This window comes from Colletotrichum chrysophilum (assembly GCF_026319265.1).
Source record: "Colletotrichum chrysophilum strain AFK26 chromosome Unknown scaffold_32, whole genome shotgun sequence".
In the NCBI taxonomy this organism is placed as follows: domain Eukaryota; kingdom Fungi; phylum Ascomycota; class Sordariomycetes; order Glomerellales; family Glomerellaceae; genus Colletotrichum; species Colletotrichum chrysophilum.
This window is the reverse complement of record NW_026517319.1, coordinates 211,831-224,085: the sequence shown is the minus strand read 5'-3', so window position 1 is coordinate 224,085 and position 12,255 is coordinate 211,831. Positions and strand designations below refer to the sequence as shown.

The following is a 12,255-nucleotide window of genomic DNA, read 5'->3' as shown; positions in this document are numbered from 1 at the left end:
GGCTGCATTGTCACCACGACTAAATCCCACTTTTTTGGAGACGCTCATGTTAAACGACTTCGCTTTCCTGAACTAGGGCTGGACGGGCCGGTCTCTCGATAGCGACCGAGGCCGAACAATGTCGTTCAGCCGGTCACCATATTCAAGACCTATTGGCGATTATGTATGTGATTAGACAATCATTTGATTAGAAAGTGTCTTCGTGTCCCTGGCTAAGAGACATATGCCAACTCCAAAACACCGTATTCTGTACCTGTAATAACCCATGTTCCATTTGCTTCCCCCGCATGCACTGTAGTTCTTTTCCATATTATCTTACATCCACATCAAGTTCCGGCTCTGCCTCCTGTTCTGCTGCCACAATGGCCTCTCTTCCGTGATATCACCACCGCCAGCATTCGCGTTCGGGGCCGCGCCGAACTCGGTCGCAGTGGCACCCGTCGCCGTGCTATTACCTCCAGCACTGCCCTGGCGGACCTCATCTCCCTCGGGACGGGAGATGGCCTCGTGGTAGCCGCGCAGGAACTCCGTCATTTCATTCTGGTGCGTCAGCGGGATCTCATCCTCTCCCCCATTTCCGGAACGGACCGCTCCCGATGCAACGGCGCCGCCGGCACCACCACTCTTCACGGAGCCCCCGCTGTGGGCGGCGTTGCCTCCCGTGATAGACGTGGTGGTCCCGTGCGCGCCGGGCATCATGGACGGGTGCCCGTAGCCGGCCTGGTCGAACATGGTGTCCTGACCCGGGACCTGGGTGAAGTCCTTCTGGTTCGTCATGGGGCTGGGAATGTGGGTTAGCGTTTCCGATCGGATGATATGATGGGGATGGGGATGTGGGAACGTGGGGGGGATGAGGCGAGATGGGATATTATACCTGATATATGAAGGCCCCTTGCCCTGGCCGGGGCCCACACGCTGGTTCCTGCCCTTACGCTTGCCCATCCAGAAAGCAACAGACACAATGGCGACGAAGATGGCTGCTCCAGCGACGGTTCCTCCGATGATTCCGCCGTTGCGTGCGAGAGCGGCGTCCTGCTGCGCCTGCGTCGGCGGCGAGTGAGGCCCGCCGCTTGCCGCAGGGTGCGAAGAAGTGGAGCTGGGCGCCTGCGAGGTTGGCGAGGAGCTGGAACTGGAGCTGGTGGTCGTCGTGGACGAGGAACTTGTCGTCGAAGAGTCAGAGCTCGACGCGGAAGAGCTGCCTGAGCTGGAGCTGGACGCGGTGCTGGCGGCCTTGGTGACGATGCCGGAGACGTGGGTGATGGAGACAGTCGTGCTCAGCCCCGAGGCGGTGGCCGCGACGTAGAAGCCCTGGGTGCTCGTGCCGCATCCGTACTGGTAGGCGCCGCCGTCGTACGTGTTCTTGTAGCACACGTTGGAGCCCTGGCAGGTGTATACGTACGGGTCGTACGCCGACGGGGTGGGGCTGTTCTGGTCAACGCAGCTGGTGTAGACGCCCGTCGTGCAGGCGACACCGTTCGGGCAGCAGCCGACGGCCGAGACGGAGGCGTCCATGGCGCAGTGCGAGCCGGCCGAGCATGTTGCCGCGAAGCCTGGGTCGCCGCCGATGTAACCGCAGACGGTGTTGGTGCTGGAATCCTGTCTCCTTCCGAGCCATGGCATCGGCGTCTGCAGAGGCCAGTCTACGACATCGAGTACACGGAAGGGGAGGTGCTGCGTTTTTTGCGGGAGCACGGCGACGGCGTCGGCGATGGTCAGGAGATTCGAGAGCAGCACGAGAGCTGCCGCGGCGGGCGGGAGCCGGAAGACGTCGCGAGATACCATGGTGTTTCGGTGGTTTGGGTGATCTTCGCACCCGTTTTCCAAATCCTTTCAAAGCCCTTTCTTTCCTTTGCCAGCAACAAGATCCTTGTCGATGATGGCGTTCCCCAAGTCGGATGTAAGACTCAAGATGGCAGTCAAGCGCTTGAGTCCGGCGGAATCCGTGTAATTAAAATCCGGTTACAAAGAGACAACCAAGAGACCAAAAGAAAGAGACGTGGGATTCTGGGAGGAATAGACGCGGGGCCCTGGTGGAAGAATAGGCAGAAGGAAAAGAACGAAGAAGAGAGAAAAAAGGAATCCTGCCTCGAGGAATCGGAGGACGAGGTGCAATTTAGATCGGAGCAGGGACGGCATGGAGGAGGAGGAAGGGAGGGGTGGTTGTGGTTGTGGTTCCGGGGGGTGGCCGCCAATAGGGCTGATGTTCATTGGGGAGCAGGCGGGTTTCAGGGATTTCTCTCCCATCATCAGCGTTGCGCCTTTTCGGTTTGGGGGAGGGGCAGCTTGGCTGTCCAAGTCTAAGACAGACGTGATGACCACGCCTTACCGTCGTATCACGGTTGCAGGCTGCGCGCACCGCTTGGGGCGTGGGCCGGGGGTGGGAAGATCTCTTGATCGTTGGAAACGTTGTGCCGTGGCGAGGACAGAACGCGCCGGCCGGGACCAGTCCGTGCGGATCTGAGAACCCGGAAATAGGCGCAGGCAAAGTACGAGCCTGTCAAGTGCCGAGGAGGCGAGGGCTTGGGCAGACGGAGAGATAGAGAGAGATGGAGGCGTTCTGAATCAGACAGGCGGGTAGAAGACTGTTTCTTGCTCTTCTTGGGCCCATCGTCTGATCGAACTGATACCGGCTTCGACTTCGACTGGCTTGACCGTAATGCTGAGCACACGATGTTGGCTGGGGTTGCAGGCATTCGAGAAAGGTGTTGTTGGTTCCTGGACGAGAACACGACCCTTCTGCTTCTGCGCCATGGCTCCCTCGTCCTCATGTTGCGCTTGCAGATTCTGATGCAGGCAATGGACGACGGAGGACCCCAAAGCCAGGGAAGCTGCATGTCTCCCATGTCGGATATTGTCCATTATCCAAGACGGCCTGGAAATGTGCCCCCAAACGCATGCCACGCATCTTGGGGCCGCTACGTTTGTCTTGGGTTCTCGGATTTTGGGGGCATCCAGTGCGACGAATATGCCAGTTTGTCAAGTCTGGTGGCTCGGGCCCGAACGGTCAGGTCAGGTCAGGTCAGGTCAGGCAGACACCGTCAAGGGGCGCAGACAGACAGAACTGAACAGACTGAACAGACGTGCGGCTGGTGAGCTGTTTAACTCGTTCGATGGTGGGATATTGAAGGAGTCGGGGACCCAACGCTCTTGAACGGGGACTGGAGCTTGAATGAAGTGAGTTTGCATCGAACCGGCAGGGGCAATTCGTCTCGCTTGTTTACGCTGCCACCCCACCGCGCCGGCGTCGAATCCTTCAGGTGCATGTTTCTGCGGATATTCACACTGTGGATGCTATATCAGGTGTATGCATGAACACAGTGTAACAGTGCCCGGCGGTGCTCCGTTAGCGCCAACCGGGCTTCTTTTTTTAATCCGCGCTAATTCCCGGTCCCGAGTGGGCCTCGTGGCGGTGCTGTCAACTAAGGCACACACTTCCCAGGCACTCTCAGGGTCCCGACAACTTGCAGCTTTAGGCATTTAAGAATCCTAGGATCGTCATCCTCCACGTCTTTAATGATGAACATTTCCGATTCTCTTGGATCTGTTTCTTCTTGATGAATCTCAGATATGATGCTATTCCGTCTGCCGGCCCCAAGAAACTCTACGAGTCAACATCCCTTGGAAACAAAAGCCTGTGCTGAATCAAGCGTGTCTATCACCCAGTCCCGTAAACATTACTGCAAGTGTCTAACCCTCGGACGTGTCACAAGCCCGTCACCACTTTCCCAAACGCCCTAGCTATGCAATCACTCAACATCATCATCTCCCAACAGTCCCCGCTTCCCATCACCGCCGCCCGGCCTGACTTAAACGTGCATCCCTCTGCGGCGAGCTAGACCGCTCGTCTGTGTCGTACGGGTTGTCTGTCAACGGGCTCCTCTCCTCCATGCCATATGTTTGCCCTTCAGTGACCAGCTTGCCAGCCTTTCTCTGCTTCTTCTCCGCCCTCGCTGCCTTCTTGGTTTCCTTCTTCTCCCGCTTCATCTGCTTCTTCTCTTTCCTCGACAGCCTCGGGAACTCGCTGTTCTCGCCCCTCAGCACGATACCCGGGTGCACGGCGTTGAGGAGCACGAGCGCGAGCACCATGGGCAGTGCGTCGAGCCCGAATGCGTAGTTCTCGTTGGTAAGGATGGGGTTCTCAATGTCGGCCCCAGGTCCGAACTCAGCCAGTCGAAAGATGATCCGGATCTCCGGGAAGTGTCAGCTCAGTCCGTTCATCCCGTCTTGTCAAACGTCGTCTCACCCTGAAAGTTTCCTTTCTGAAGGGTGGACGGACGTTCAAGGAGCAGAAAGCAGAAAAGTCATAAGAGAAACAAATACCACACTTACGATGACGAGCACCAGCACCACGTACATGACCCAGACGAGGGCCTTCACCCGTTTCAAGTCGAGGTCGAACCTTTGCGCCCGTTGCATCTTCACGTAGAACCGGCCCATCAGCCCGCAGAAGACGACGATGAAGGCGAGCTGCAGCCCGCACCCGCTCATGTAGAGCTGCTGGCCGGTGCGCAGGATGGGGTCGTCCGAGGAGACCTCCGTGTTGGACATCATGGAGCCGCCCACAGCCTGCACGAGGAAGCACACAATGTCCATGGCCACGAAGATCTTGGTGAGCGCGGTGGCCTTGACGCGGAAAACTCTCTGGTCAGGCAGGACAAAGTACACGAGCCTGGCTGCCAGCATGTACGCGAACGCGTTGATCCCTGGCGACCGCCTGTCAGTTTTTGGGCGCTGACATGTGAAGGATTTTCTTGAGGTAGATGAAACATACAGAGCGGTGCGAGGAGGAAGAGCAGCTGTCCGCCAATCTGATAGCCAATCTGCTGCTGGTCGTGGGCTCCGAGGGTTCGGAGAATGAAGGCGGCGGTTTCCCATGATGCACCGACGATGATGACCCAGCAGAACCTCTGTCCCGCATGTTAGAAATAGCATACATGCTGCAGGATGATTTCCGCACCTTTCTGTAAGTAATCGCCTGAACAACATGTGCGATCATGGAAAGGCCGAATAGCACGGCAAAGGCAAGATTGCCTTCGAAACTGGGGTTGAATGCATAGTATGAGTTACATGCGTCGATGGGGACATGCCCATATTTTCCTGGAACCGCCGTCGTACATGTGGGTGCGGCTTGGGACGAAGTTGCGCTGGCGACTGAGGCCGTTGTTGGCGTTGCAGAAACGCTGGACATGATGGATTTAGAGTTGGTGATAAGAACGAGGTGTTCGGCTTGTTGTCTCGCCTGGTCCGAACTCCATCTGAAGTTATTCATATTATATACATATTCCTTTCCGAACTCATTGACTCTCGGGACATTGGTCGCTATCACGAAGAGGAATGGAGGCTCAGCGGAGGGGACTTTGGTGTGTGGCTTGTGGACATGGGTTAATAAGGCAGCGCCGCGTCACTGAGCGAAGCCTTTGAATCCTTCGAGAAGCTGAGCGGCCGGGAGTCATCTTCCAAAGTCCCGATGGAATAGAATGAACGTGGAATGCGTTTCTCGGGCGCCAAGTTTCGCCCTGGCGCTTAGGGATATCACAAAATTTGAGGCTGGTCATCGCCCTATCGTGACGCGTCTCATTCTCTGGCCCAGCTGGAGGGCTGAGATGAGCTACTCTCCACGTGGCTGAGATGGCAGATCACTCACAAATGCGTACGAGGTTGGTTTGCGTTCTAGACGGTGGATACTCGAATTTGTTTGATTTCCTAATTCGAAAATTGCGCGAACTACGACTGGACGACCGAGAGCTGGGTTTTGCCTGAATTAACGACTCCATCGAGAATGGCACTGAAAACATCGACGTATCGGAGTTTTGATGTGGTAATGAGCTTGGCACGAGCTTTCTGCGCCGCTGATTGTTGCTCTACCGACCGTTGATCCTCGCACTCGTCATACCATGTCTTACATTGAGAGTGAGACATGGCTTCATGTTGTAACGTGAGATGCTGATGAGACCGTTGCGAGTAAACGGCTCGGCCTCAGTCTCAGTGAAAGACATGGTGGATGAGTTTTGGGATCTTCAATCTTCACCGATGAGCGAAGCTTGTTTTTTTATTCTTGGTACGGCCACCCACCTGATGACGCTAAACTGTAAACAGAGGAGTGAAGCAGAACAAGCCAATGGCATTCGGTTATCTCGCCCCCGCGCGTCAATGCCCCGCTGTCGTTTCCACTATAGTAGCCCCACTTTACCCCTGTTCGAGCAGCGGTGCAGCAATGCAGAAACGCAGCAGCAGCGCCTCCAGCGCCAGCGGCAGGCGGTATCTCGTCGTCGAGCGGCACCTACCTTACCTCAGGGTCCTTCTTTCTCCTCTTGTTTCCCCGTCCCTCCGTTCAGCTCGCTCGCTGCCGTCCGGACGCGAGTACTCGCTGCGCCCATCAATTGCTTACCACCATCCATCCATCCATCTCGTCTGCAAGCACTCTGCTGCTGCTGACCACCGGCAGGAAGCATTGGACCGATTCTGCCTCATTTCGGCTGCGACCTGTTTCGATTGACCAGTCCAATCCGGGACCCGGTTCGCGGTGCTGCCCGCGTCAACCAGCAAAATGCCCATTCGCGTCAAGAAGAAGCCCATGCCGCAGGAGCGGGACCTGAGCCCCGTGTCCATGCGCGTCGACACGGTCTATGAGCTGCCCGACATTGAAACCAACGACAGCTTCCGAGAGGTGGTCAAGAAGATCTCGGTGTAAGTTTCGGCGCTGTCCTCGTGGGCTTGCCGCGGAGCGGTGGACAGAAGGTCTGGATCGGTCGCTGACGGTTTCGGCGCAGTTACATTACCGATGTCATTGTTCTGCCGAGCACTTTCGAGCAGCTGAGAACCACCACCGCCGGTGAGTGCTTGAGGATCTTAGTTGATCATCTCAATGCCACCTGCACCAACCCCGCCATTGTCAACGCCCTGCTGTAAGTCATTCCACCTCCAATTAGCAAAAATTGCCATGCTAACAGGTCCAGCGCCCTGAAATGGCACTATGCGGCCGACGAGGCCGAGTCCAACAAGGGTCTCTGCGAAGCCCGCGCCAACGCCTGCGAGATTGTCGCTTGGCGTTTCCTCACCCGCCTATCGGAGCGAGAGGCCGTTGACTACTGTCTCTATGAGATTCCCGACCCAAAGCAGGCAGAGACGCCGCCGCCCAATGTCGACCTGGAGAGCAACGAGAACTCGCCCCTGCTCTCTGGCGGCAGCTGGTCCGGCTCTAACAGCAGACGCGCCTCGGTCCGCCCTGGAAGCAGTGCCAAGCGCTATCAGCTGCTGTCTTCTTTGTCCAGGCTCACCATGAGCATGCACGCTGATGAAGATGGCCAGGAAGATGATGATCCGACCGGCCCCTTCACCAACCTGAACGCTCTTGAGATTGCGGCTGTCGCCGATGCCAAGCGCTTCCTCAGCCAGCACGTTGTGCAGAAGATCGTCACTGGCATCTGGAACGGAGACATCATCTTCTGGGACAGTCTTTCCGTCCATGCCGAGAAGAAGCCCCGTTTCTACAACGCCCATACCACCGACATCTTCTCTCGTTTGAGAGTCCCCAAGTACCTCAAGGCCTGGGAGGCCTTCTTCTTCCTCATCTTCCTGGTTCTCTACTACTCCGTGCTGGTCCAGCAAAATACTGAGCGCATCACTCACAACGAAATCGTGCTGTACCTCTGGCTGGCTGCCTTCCTCTACGATGAGCTGAGCGAGTGGGCGGATGCTGGCACAATCTTCTACGCAACCGATATCTGGAACATGTTTGATATGATCATGATTGGCATCGGTATTGCCTTTGCTGTTCTGAGTAAGTAAATCATCGACAAAGGTGTTGTGCGGCTGCTAATATGCCACAGGGGTTATTGGCATCACCAACCAGGACCGGGAAATCACCGATCTTGCTTTTGACGTCTTTGCTCTTGAGGCCCTTTTCATGGTCCCGCGTGTCTTTTCCCTGCTCAGCTTGTCACCCTACTGGGGTACTCTGATCCCATGCCTAAAGGAGATGAGCAAGGACTTCATCAAGTTCATGGTTCTCGTCGTCATCATCTACCTCGGCTTCTTGACCACCTTCTCCCTCATCGGCCAGGACGCCTACAACTTCTCCCATATGACGATGATCTTGACAAAGATTTTCTTCGGCTCTTCCTACGTTGGTATCGAGATTATGGAGGACATCAACCCCATCTTCGGCCCGACTCTCATGATCATCTTCATTATCCTCAGTACCTTCCTCCTCATGGGTTCCCTGACCGGTATGCTGTCAAACAGCTTCTCTCGCGTCATCACCCACGCCAAGGAGGAGTACCTCTACGTGTACAGCGTGTACGTGCTTGAGGCCTCGACTAGCAACCGGCTCACGCACTTCTACCCGCCGTTTAACCTCATCGCTCTCGTCATCTTCCGCCCTCTGCGCCTCTTCCTCCCCTCCGACGACAAGTTCCGCCAGGGCCGCATCCTCCTCCTGAAGGCCACTCATCTACCCATCGTTGGTGTCATTCAACTCTACGAGAGCGTCCGCCGTCGCGTCCTTCCCGACGAGTATGCGGGTTTTAAGGGACCTCGCGCCGCGACGGGTCTACTGAAGCCCAACACTCGGAACGCCCTGCAGGCCAACCGCCCGTCTTCGGGCTACCGACCTGGCCGTTCTCCATACCGCCGCAACGGGAGTCACTCGAGGCCCACTACCCGTGCCGCCGACATCGATGAGGCCGATGCCCCATCTGCCGTTGAGGTCCGCATCACGGAGCTCAACGAGAAGATTGACAAGCTCACTGCTCTCATCGAGGCGATGCAGCAGCAAAGCTCTGGAAGCTCCTCTCCCCCTTGAGCTGGTCCGTTTGACAGCGACAACGTGTAGCCGAGCTCCAAGCTTGGCCCTACCAAACCCCCCCTGCACCATCCCCCAACCATGTCCACTCTTTGCCTTGATGTCAGGATAGTGTGCAATGTGTGAATGTGAATTGGCCCGTCTTGCATGTCCGCTGCATGCGTTTTGCATTTTCGGTGTGTTTTGTTTTGTGGCGTGCATTTGCATTTGGATATCTGTGGAAGCATGAGTTATGTCTGACGAGTTTGTGTCTATACTTCATGTCCGTCTGTATACTGGTGTACGTTACTGCGTGTCGCATTTGCGTCTGAAATTTGAACGTGTTCGTAGGGTACTCAGCGAATCAATATTGACTACATCAGATCGTATATTCTTCATTGCACATTGTTCGACGTTTCTAGCCGTAGCATTCATCAGATAAGATCTGTCTCAAACCTGAAGGGTTTTCCGATCTGGGTATCAGCCTCCATCACGGTATCTTTGGAAGACGAGAAACCCTCATGACTGTCATGGGTGTCTTCGAAACCAAGTGAACCTTGGTTCGGTGTGCAAGCTACCGAAAATTGATTGATAGATTCTTCCTTTCACTCTAGAAGGACCAACGGACCTAGAATGAGTCGGGCGAAGCGGGTCGATCAACGGACCCAGCATCGACGGACCACGACGACGGGAGCCACGCGGACTAAGACTTCGATGGCCGAACATGGAATGGTTGAAACCATTCCTTTTCCTTAACACGCAGGCTTGACAGGTTCCATCGGAGGCTGCGAAGTTAGTCAGGACCCTCTTGCAGCCCAAATGTGCAACCCACTGGACGCACTGTTCCCAGTCCGGCATAGCGGGGATGAATCATAGTGACCACACCCTCATCAGCCACAGCCCTTCCTGGTTTATGGGACGAAACACAGCACCGGAGACCAACTAAGATCGAATACTGCACTTATGGTTGGCTCGCGTACTCTTGGCACGATGTGCCGATCCTCGTCGCTTGCTGCCGTCATCTCGGGTCATCCCTAGCTGCATGAAGGTACTCATAGTAATCCGGCTTCTCAGGGAGCTGACAACAGTCAACGAAGTTAGGTACAAAAAGACTTAAGGAGATCGTTACCCGCCACTAATGACCAAAGTCATCAATCTCCATCAACCGCCACATTCAACATGCTGACCGAAAAGACCAAGCCCGAATACGTCGACCTCGACGCCGAGTTTCACCCACTTCCCAAGCACGGCCACCTCTCCGCCAAACACCCGGTCTATGCGGCCTCGGAAGCCGCGATCGGCGCCATGTACGCGCAAATTCAAGCGCAGCCGGATTTCGCGTCGGTGCGCAGAGTGGCCGGCGACGCGGACGCGCCGATGCCCCGGGGCGGACCGGATCGGTATCGGGACGTGACCACGGAGCTGCTGTACTTCAAGGCCCGGGATGGGGAGGAGATCGAGCTCAAGGTGTACAAGTCGCCGATTGTTCGGCCGAATGCGGTTTTGATGTATCGCATGCACGGAGGCGGTATGGTGGTTTTGGTTAAATGAGATGTGGCCGGGTTGATTTGCTGACGCGGTGTCAGGATGGTGCGTGGGACGTCACGAGGTTGACGGTGCTGAGAATGTTTACGCCGCGACCAACAAGAACATTGTCGTTGTCAGTGTATGCTATCGCAAGTATGTTGCTGCCGTTGATGGCGGTTCTCCTCAAGCTGATTGGTATAGGGCGCCGGAGGATCCTTTCCCGTGTGGGCTGCACGATAGCTATGACGGCCTCTTGTGGGTGAGTTTATCCAAGTGACATGAGACGAGTTCTGTCTAACTCCGCTCTAGTGTAAAAAGAACGCAACAGCCCTCGGAGTTGACCCAGAGAAGATCATCCTCAGCGGGAGCAGCGCAGGAGGAAACCTAGCATGTCTCGCGAAGCAGCCCACACCCGTTCAATCCTACTAACAAACCAAGGCCGCCGCCCTAGCAATCGAATGCAGAGACAACGGCATCACGGGCGTCATCGCCCAAGTCCTGCACTTCCCAATCATCTGCCATCCCAAATTCTTCCCAAGAGAAAAATACGAGTATGGCAGCTACATCCAGAACAACGACAACCCGGTCATCGGCGCTCTGGCAATGGAAGGCGCCCTCGATGCGTACCTGCCCAAGCCGAAGCCCGACCATCGCCATTCGCCCATACTGGCAAAGTCTCTGAAGGACCTGCCTCGTGCGCGTGAGTCGAAAGAATGTGGACAAGTCGTCGCCATCACCAGCTAACGCCGCGGCATGTCAGTCATACAATGCGCCGGGTACGACGTCCTCCGCGACGAAGCTCTCGCGTATGCGGAAGCATTGGAGGCTGAGGGCGTGGATGTCGAGGTGCATGCGTACCGAGGCCTGCCGCACTGCTTTTCTGCGGTTTTGCCTGCTGCTGAGGAGGAAGTTTGCAGGTTTTACGAGAGGTACATGGCGTTTTTGGATAAGGAAGCGGGCGGGTCAACTTAGACTCTTGAACAAGATCAAAAATTTGAATTTGGGATGGGTAGCAAGGTCTACCAGGATGGATCAGAAGATCAACAACCCCGGATCATCTCGAAAAGTTGGGCTTCTCTATGGATACTTCCGTCATGATGTATTAAGTATGGGATAATGTTTAATTATCCGCCGACCAATACTTTGTTCTTGAGCTTTGCTATTCGTGTGGGTTCGTTTAGCCAGACGACCAGAGGGCTACCTTTTGTTTGAGATCAATTAAGAGTAGCTCACGTTTCGTCTCATTCTTGGAGGGAGCCCCGAAGAAAAAGGCAACGTCAAATGGTAGCGGCTTCGAGGAAGATACTAAGATGAGTACATTCAGCTCTGCCACGCAAGCGCAGAACCGATACTTGTGCGATTTAATAAGTGAGATATAGTTGGCAAAACGTGAGCTCCCTGAAGGCAAGCGCTTTAGGGGGCTAGCGCGGACAAACGAAACAGCGCAAAATTGGAAATCCCAAGCAGCCATCTCGCCCCCCACTTGCCTATAATCAAGACAGTAGAGTTGTAGCGTAGTGACGCGTGTTGTCGTACGGGTCAGTCAGCGTCCGCAGGCCTAGAACCTGATTGTTTGCTTCGGGAGGATGCGACGCAGGCTTGAATCCAAAAAGAAGAACCGGAATCCAGTAAAGACTTATAAGCCAGATTCTTCGAGAGAACCGGTGGGATATCCGAAGCCAGGTCGGCTGTGTCATGGAGCTCCGCAAGTCCACCACGAGGACGTAATGATCATGCTGGATGTCCAGCAAGACTGCCGGTGGGATATTCGACGCTGAAGAGCCTGCGAAGCGGAGCTCCACTAAGCGTCGAAGCCACAAAGGGGGTGCGAATGCTCATGTGGAATCGAACGGGTAGACCGAGTTTTTTTCCATTGCATCTCGAGTAGGTCGGGTCACCCCTTGCGCATCAACCTATTTTCAGACATCCAAGCCTTCGCCTGAACC

General features: G+C 55.5%; 5 protein-coding genes across 5 annotated transcripts; 2 read left to right on the top strand and 3 right to left on the bottom strand.

Moving 5' to 3' along the window:
• Positions 1 to 315: 315 nt before the first annotated feature.
• COL26b_005024 (uncharacterized protein) lies at positions 316 to 1,782 on the bottom strand (the record flags this gene model as incomplete). Its single annotated transcript, XM_053177881.1, has 2 exons — positions 316 to 781; positions 875 to 1,782. 2 exons carry the CDS (start codon positions 1,780 to 1,782, stop codon positions 316 to 318), a joined length of 1,374 nt encoding a protein of 457 aa, XP_053038190.1.
• A 2,004-nt stretch (positions 1,783 to 3,786) lies between these two features.
• COL26b_005023 (uncharacterized protein) lies at positions 3,787 to 5,091 on the bottom strand (the record flags this gene model as incomplete). The annotated part of the gene is made up of 4 exons (XM_053177880.1): positions 3,787 to 4,188; positions 4,330 to 4,703; positions 4,772 to 4,907; positions 5,068 to 5,091. The coding sequence occupies 4 exons, from the start codon at positions 5,089 to 5,091 to the stop codon at positions 3,787 to 3,789; spliced, it is 936 nt and encodes a 311-aa protein (XP_053038189.1).
• A 633-nt stretch (positions 5,092 to 5,724) lies between these two features.
• On the bottom strand, positions 5,725 to 5,996 carry COL26b_005022 (uncharacterized protein; the record flags this gene model as incomplete). The annotated part of the gene is made up of 2 exons (XM_053177879.1): positions 5,725 to 5,841; positions 5,904 to 5,996. 2 exons carry the CDS (start codon positions 5,994 to 5,996, stop codon positions 5,725 to 5,727), a joined length of 210 nt encoding a protein of 69 aa, XP_053038188.1.
• Positions 5,997 to 6,547: 551 nt separating this feature from the next.
• COL26b_005021 (uncharacterized protein) lies at positions 6,548 to 8,803 on the top strand (the record flags this gene model as incomplete). The annotated part of the gene is made up of 4 exons (XM_053177878.1): positions 6,548 to 6,687; positions 6,771 to 6,905; positions 6,951 to 7,780; positions 7,830 to 8,803. The coding sequence occupies 4 exons, from the start codon at positions 6,548 to 6,550 to the stop codon at positions 8,801 to 8,803; spliced, it is 2,079 nt and encodes a 692-aa protein (XP_053038187.1).
• Positions 8,804 to 9,961: 1,158 nt separating this feature from the next.
• On the top strand, positions 9,962 to 11,053 carry COL26b_005020 (uncharacterized protein; the record flags this gene model as incomplete). Its single annotated transcript, XM_053177877.1, has 3 exons — positions 9,962 to 10,310; positions 10,369 to 10,568; positions 10,748 to 11,053. 3 exons carry the CDS (start codon positions 9,962 to 9,964, stop codon positions 11,051 to 11,053), a joined length of 855 nt encoding a protein of 284 aa, XP_053038186.1.
• Positions 11,054 to 12,255: the final 1,202 nt, after the last annotated feature.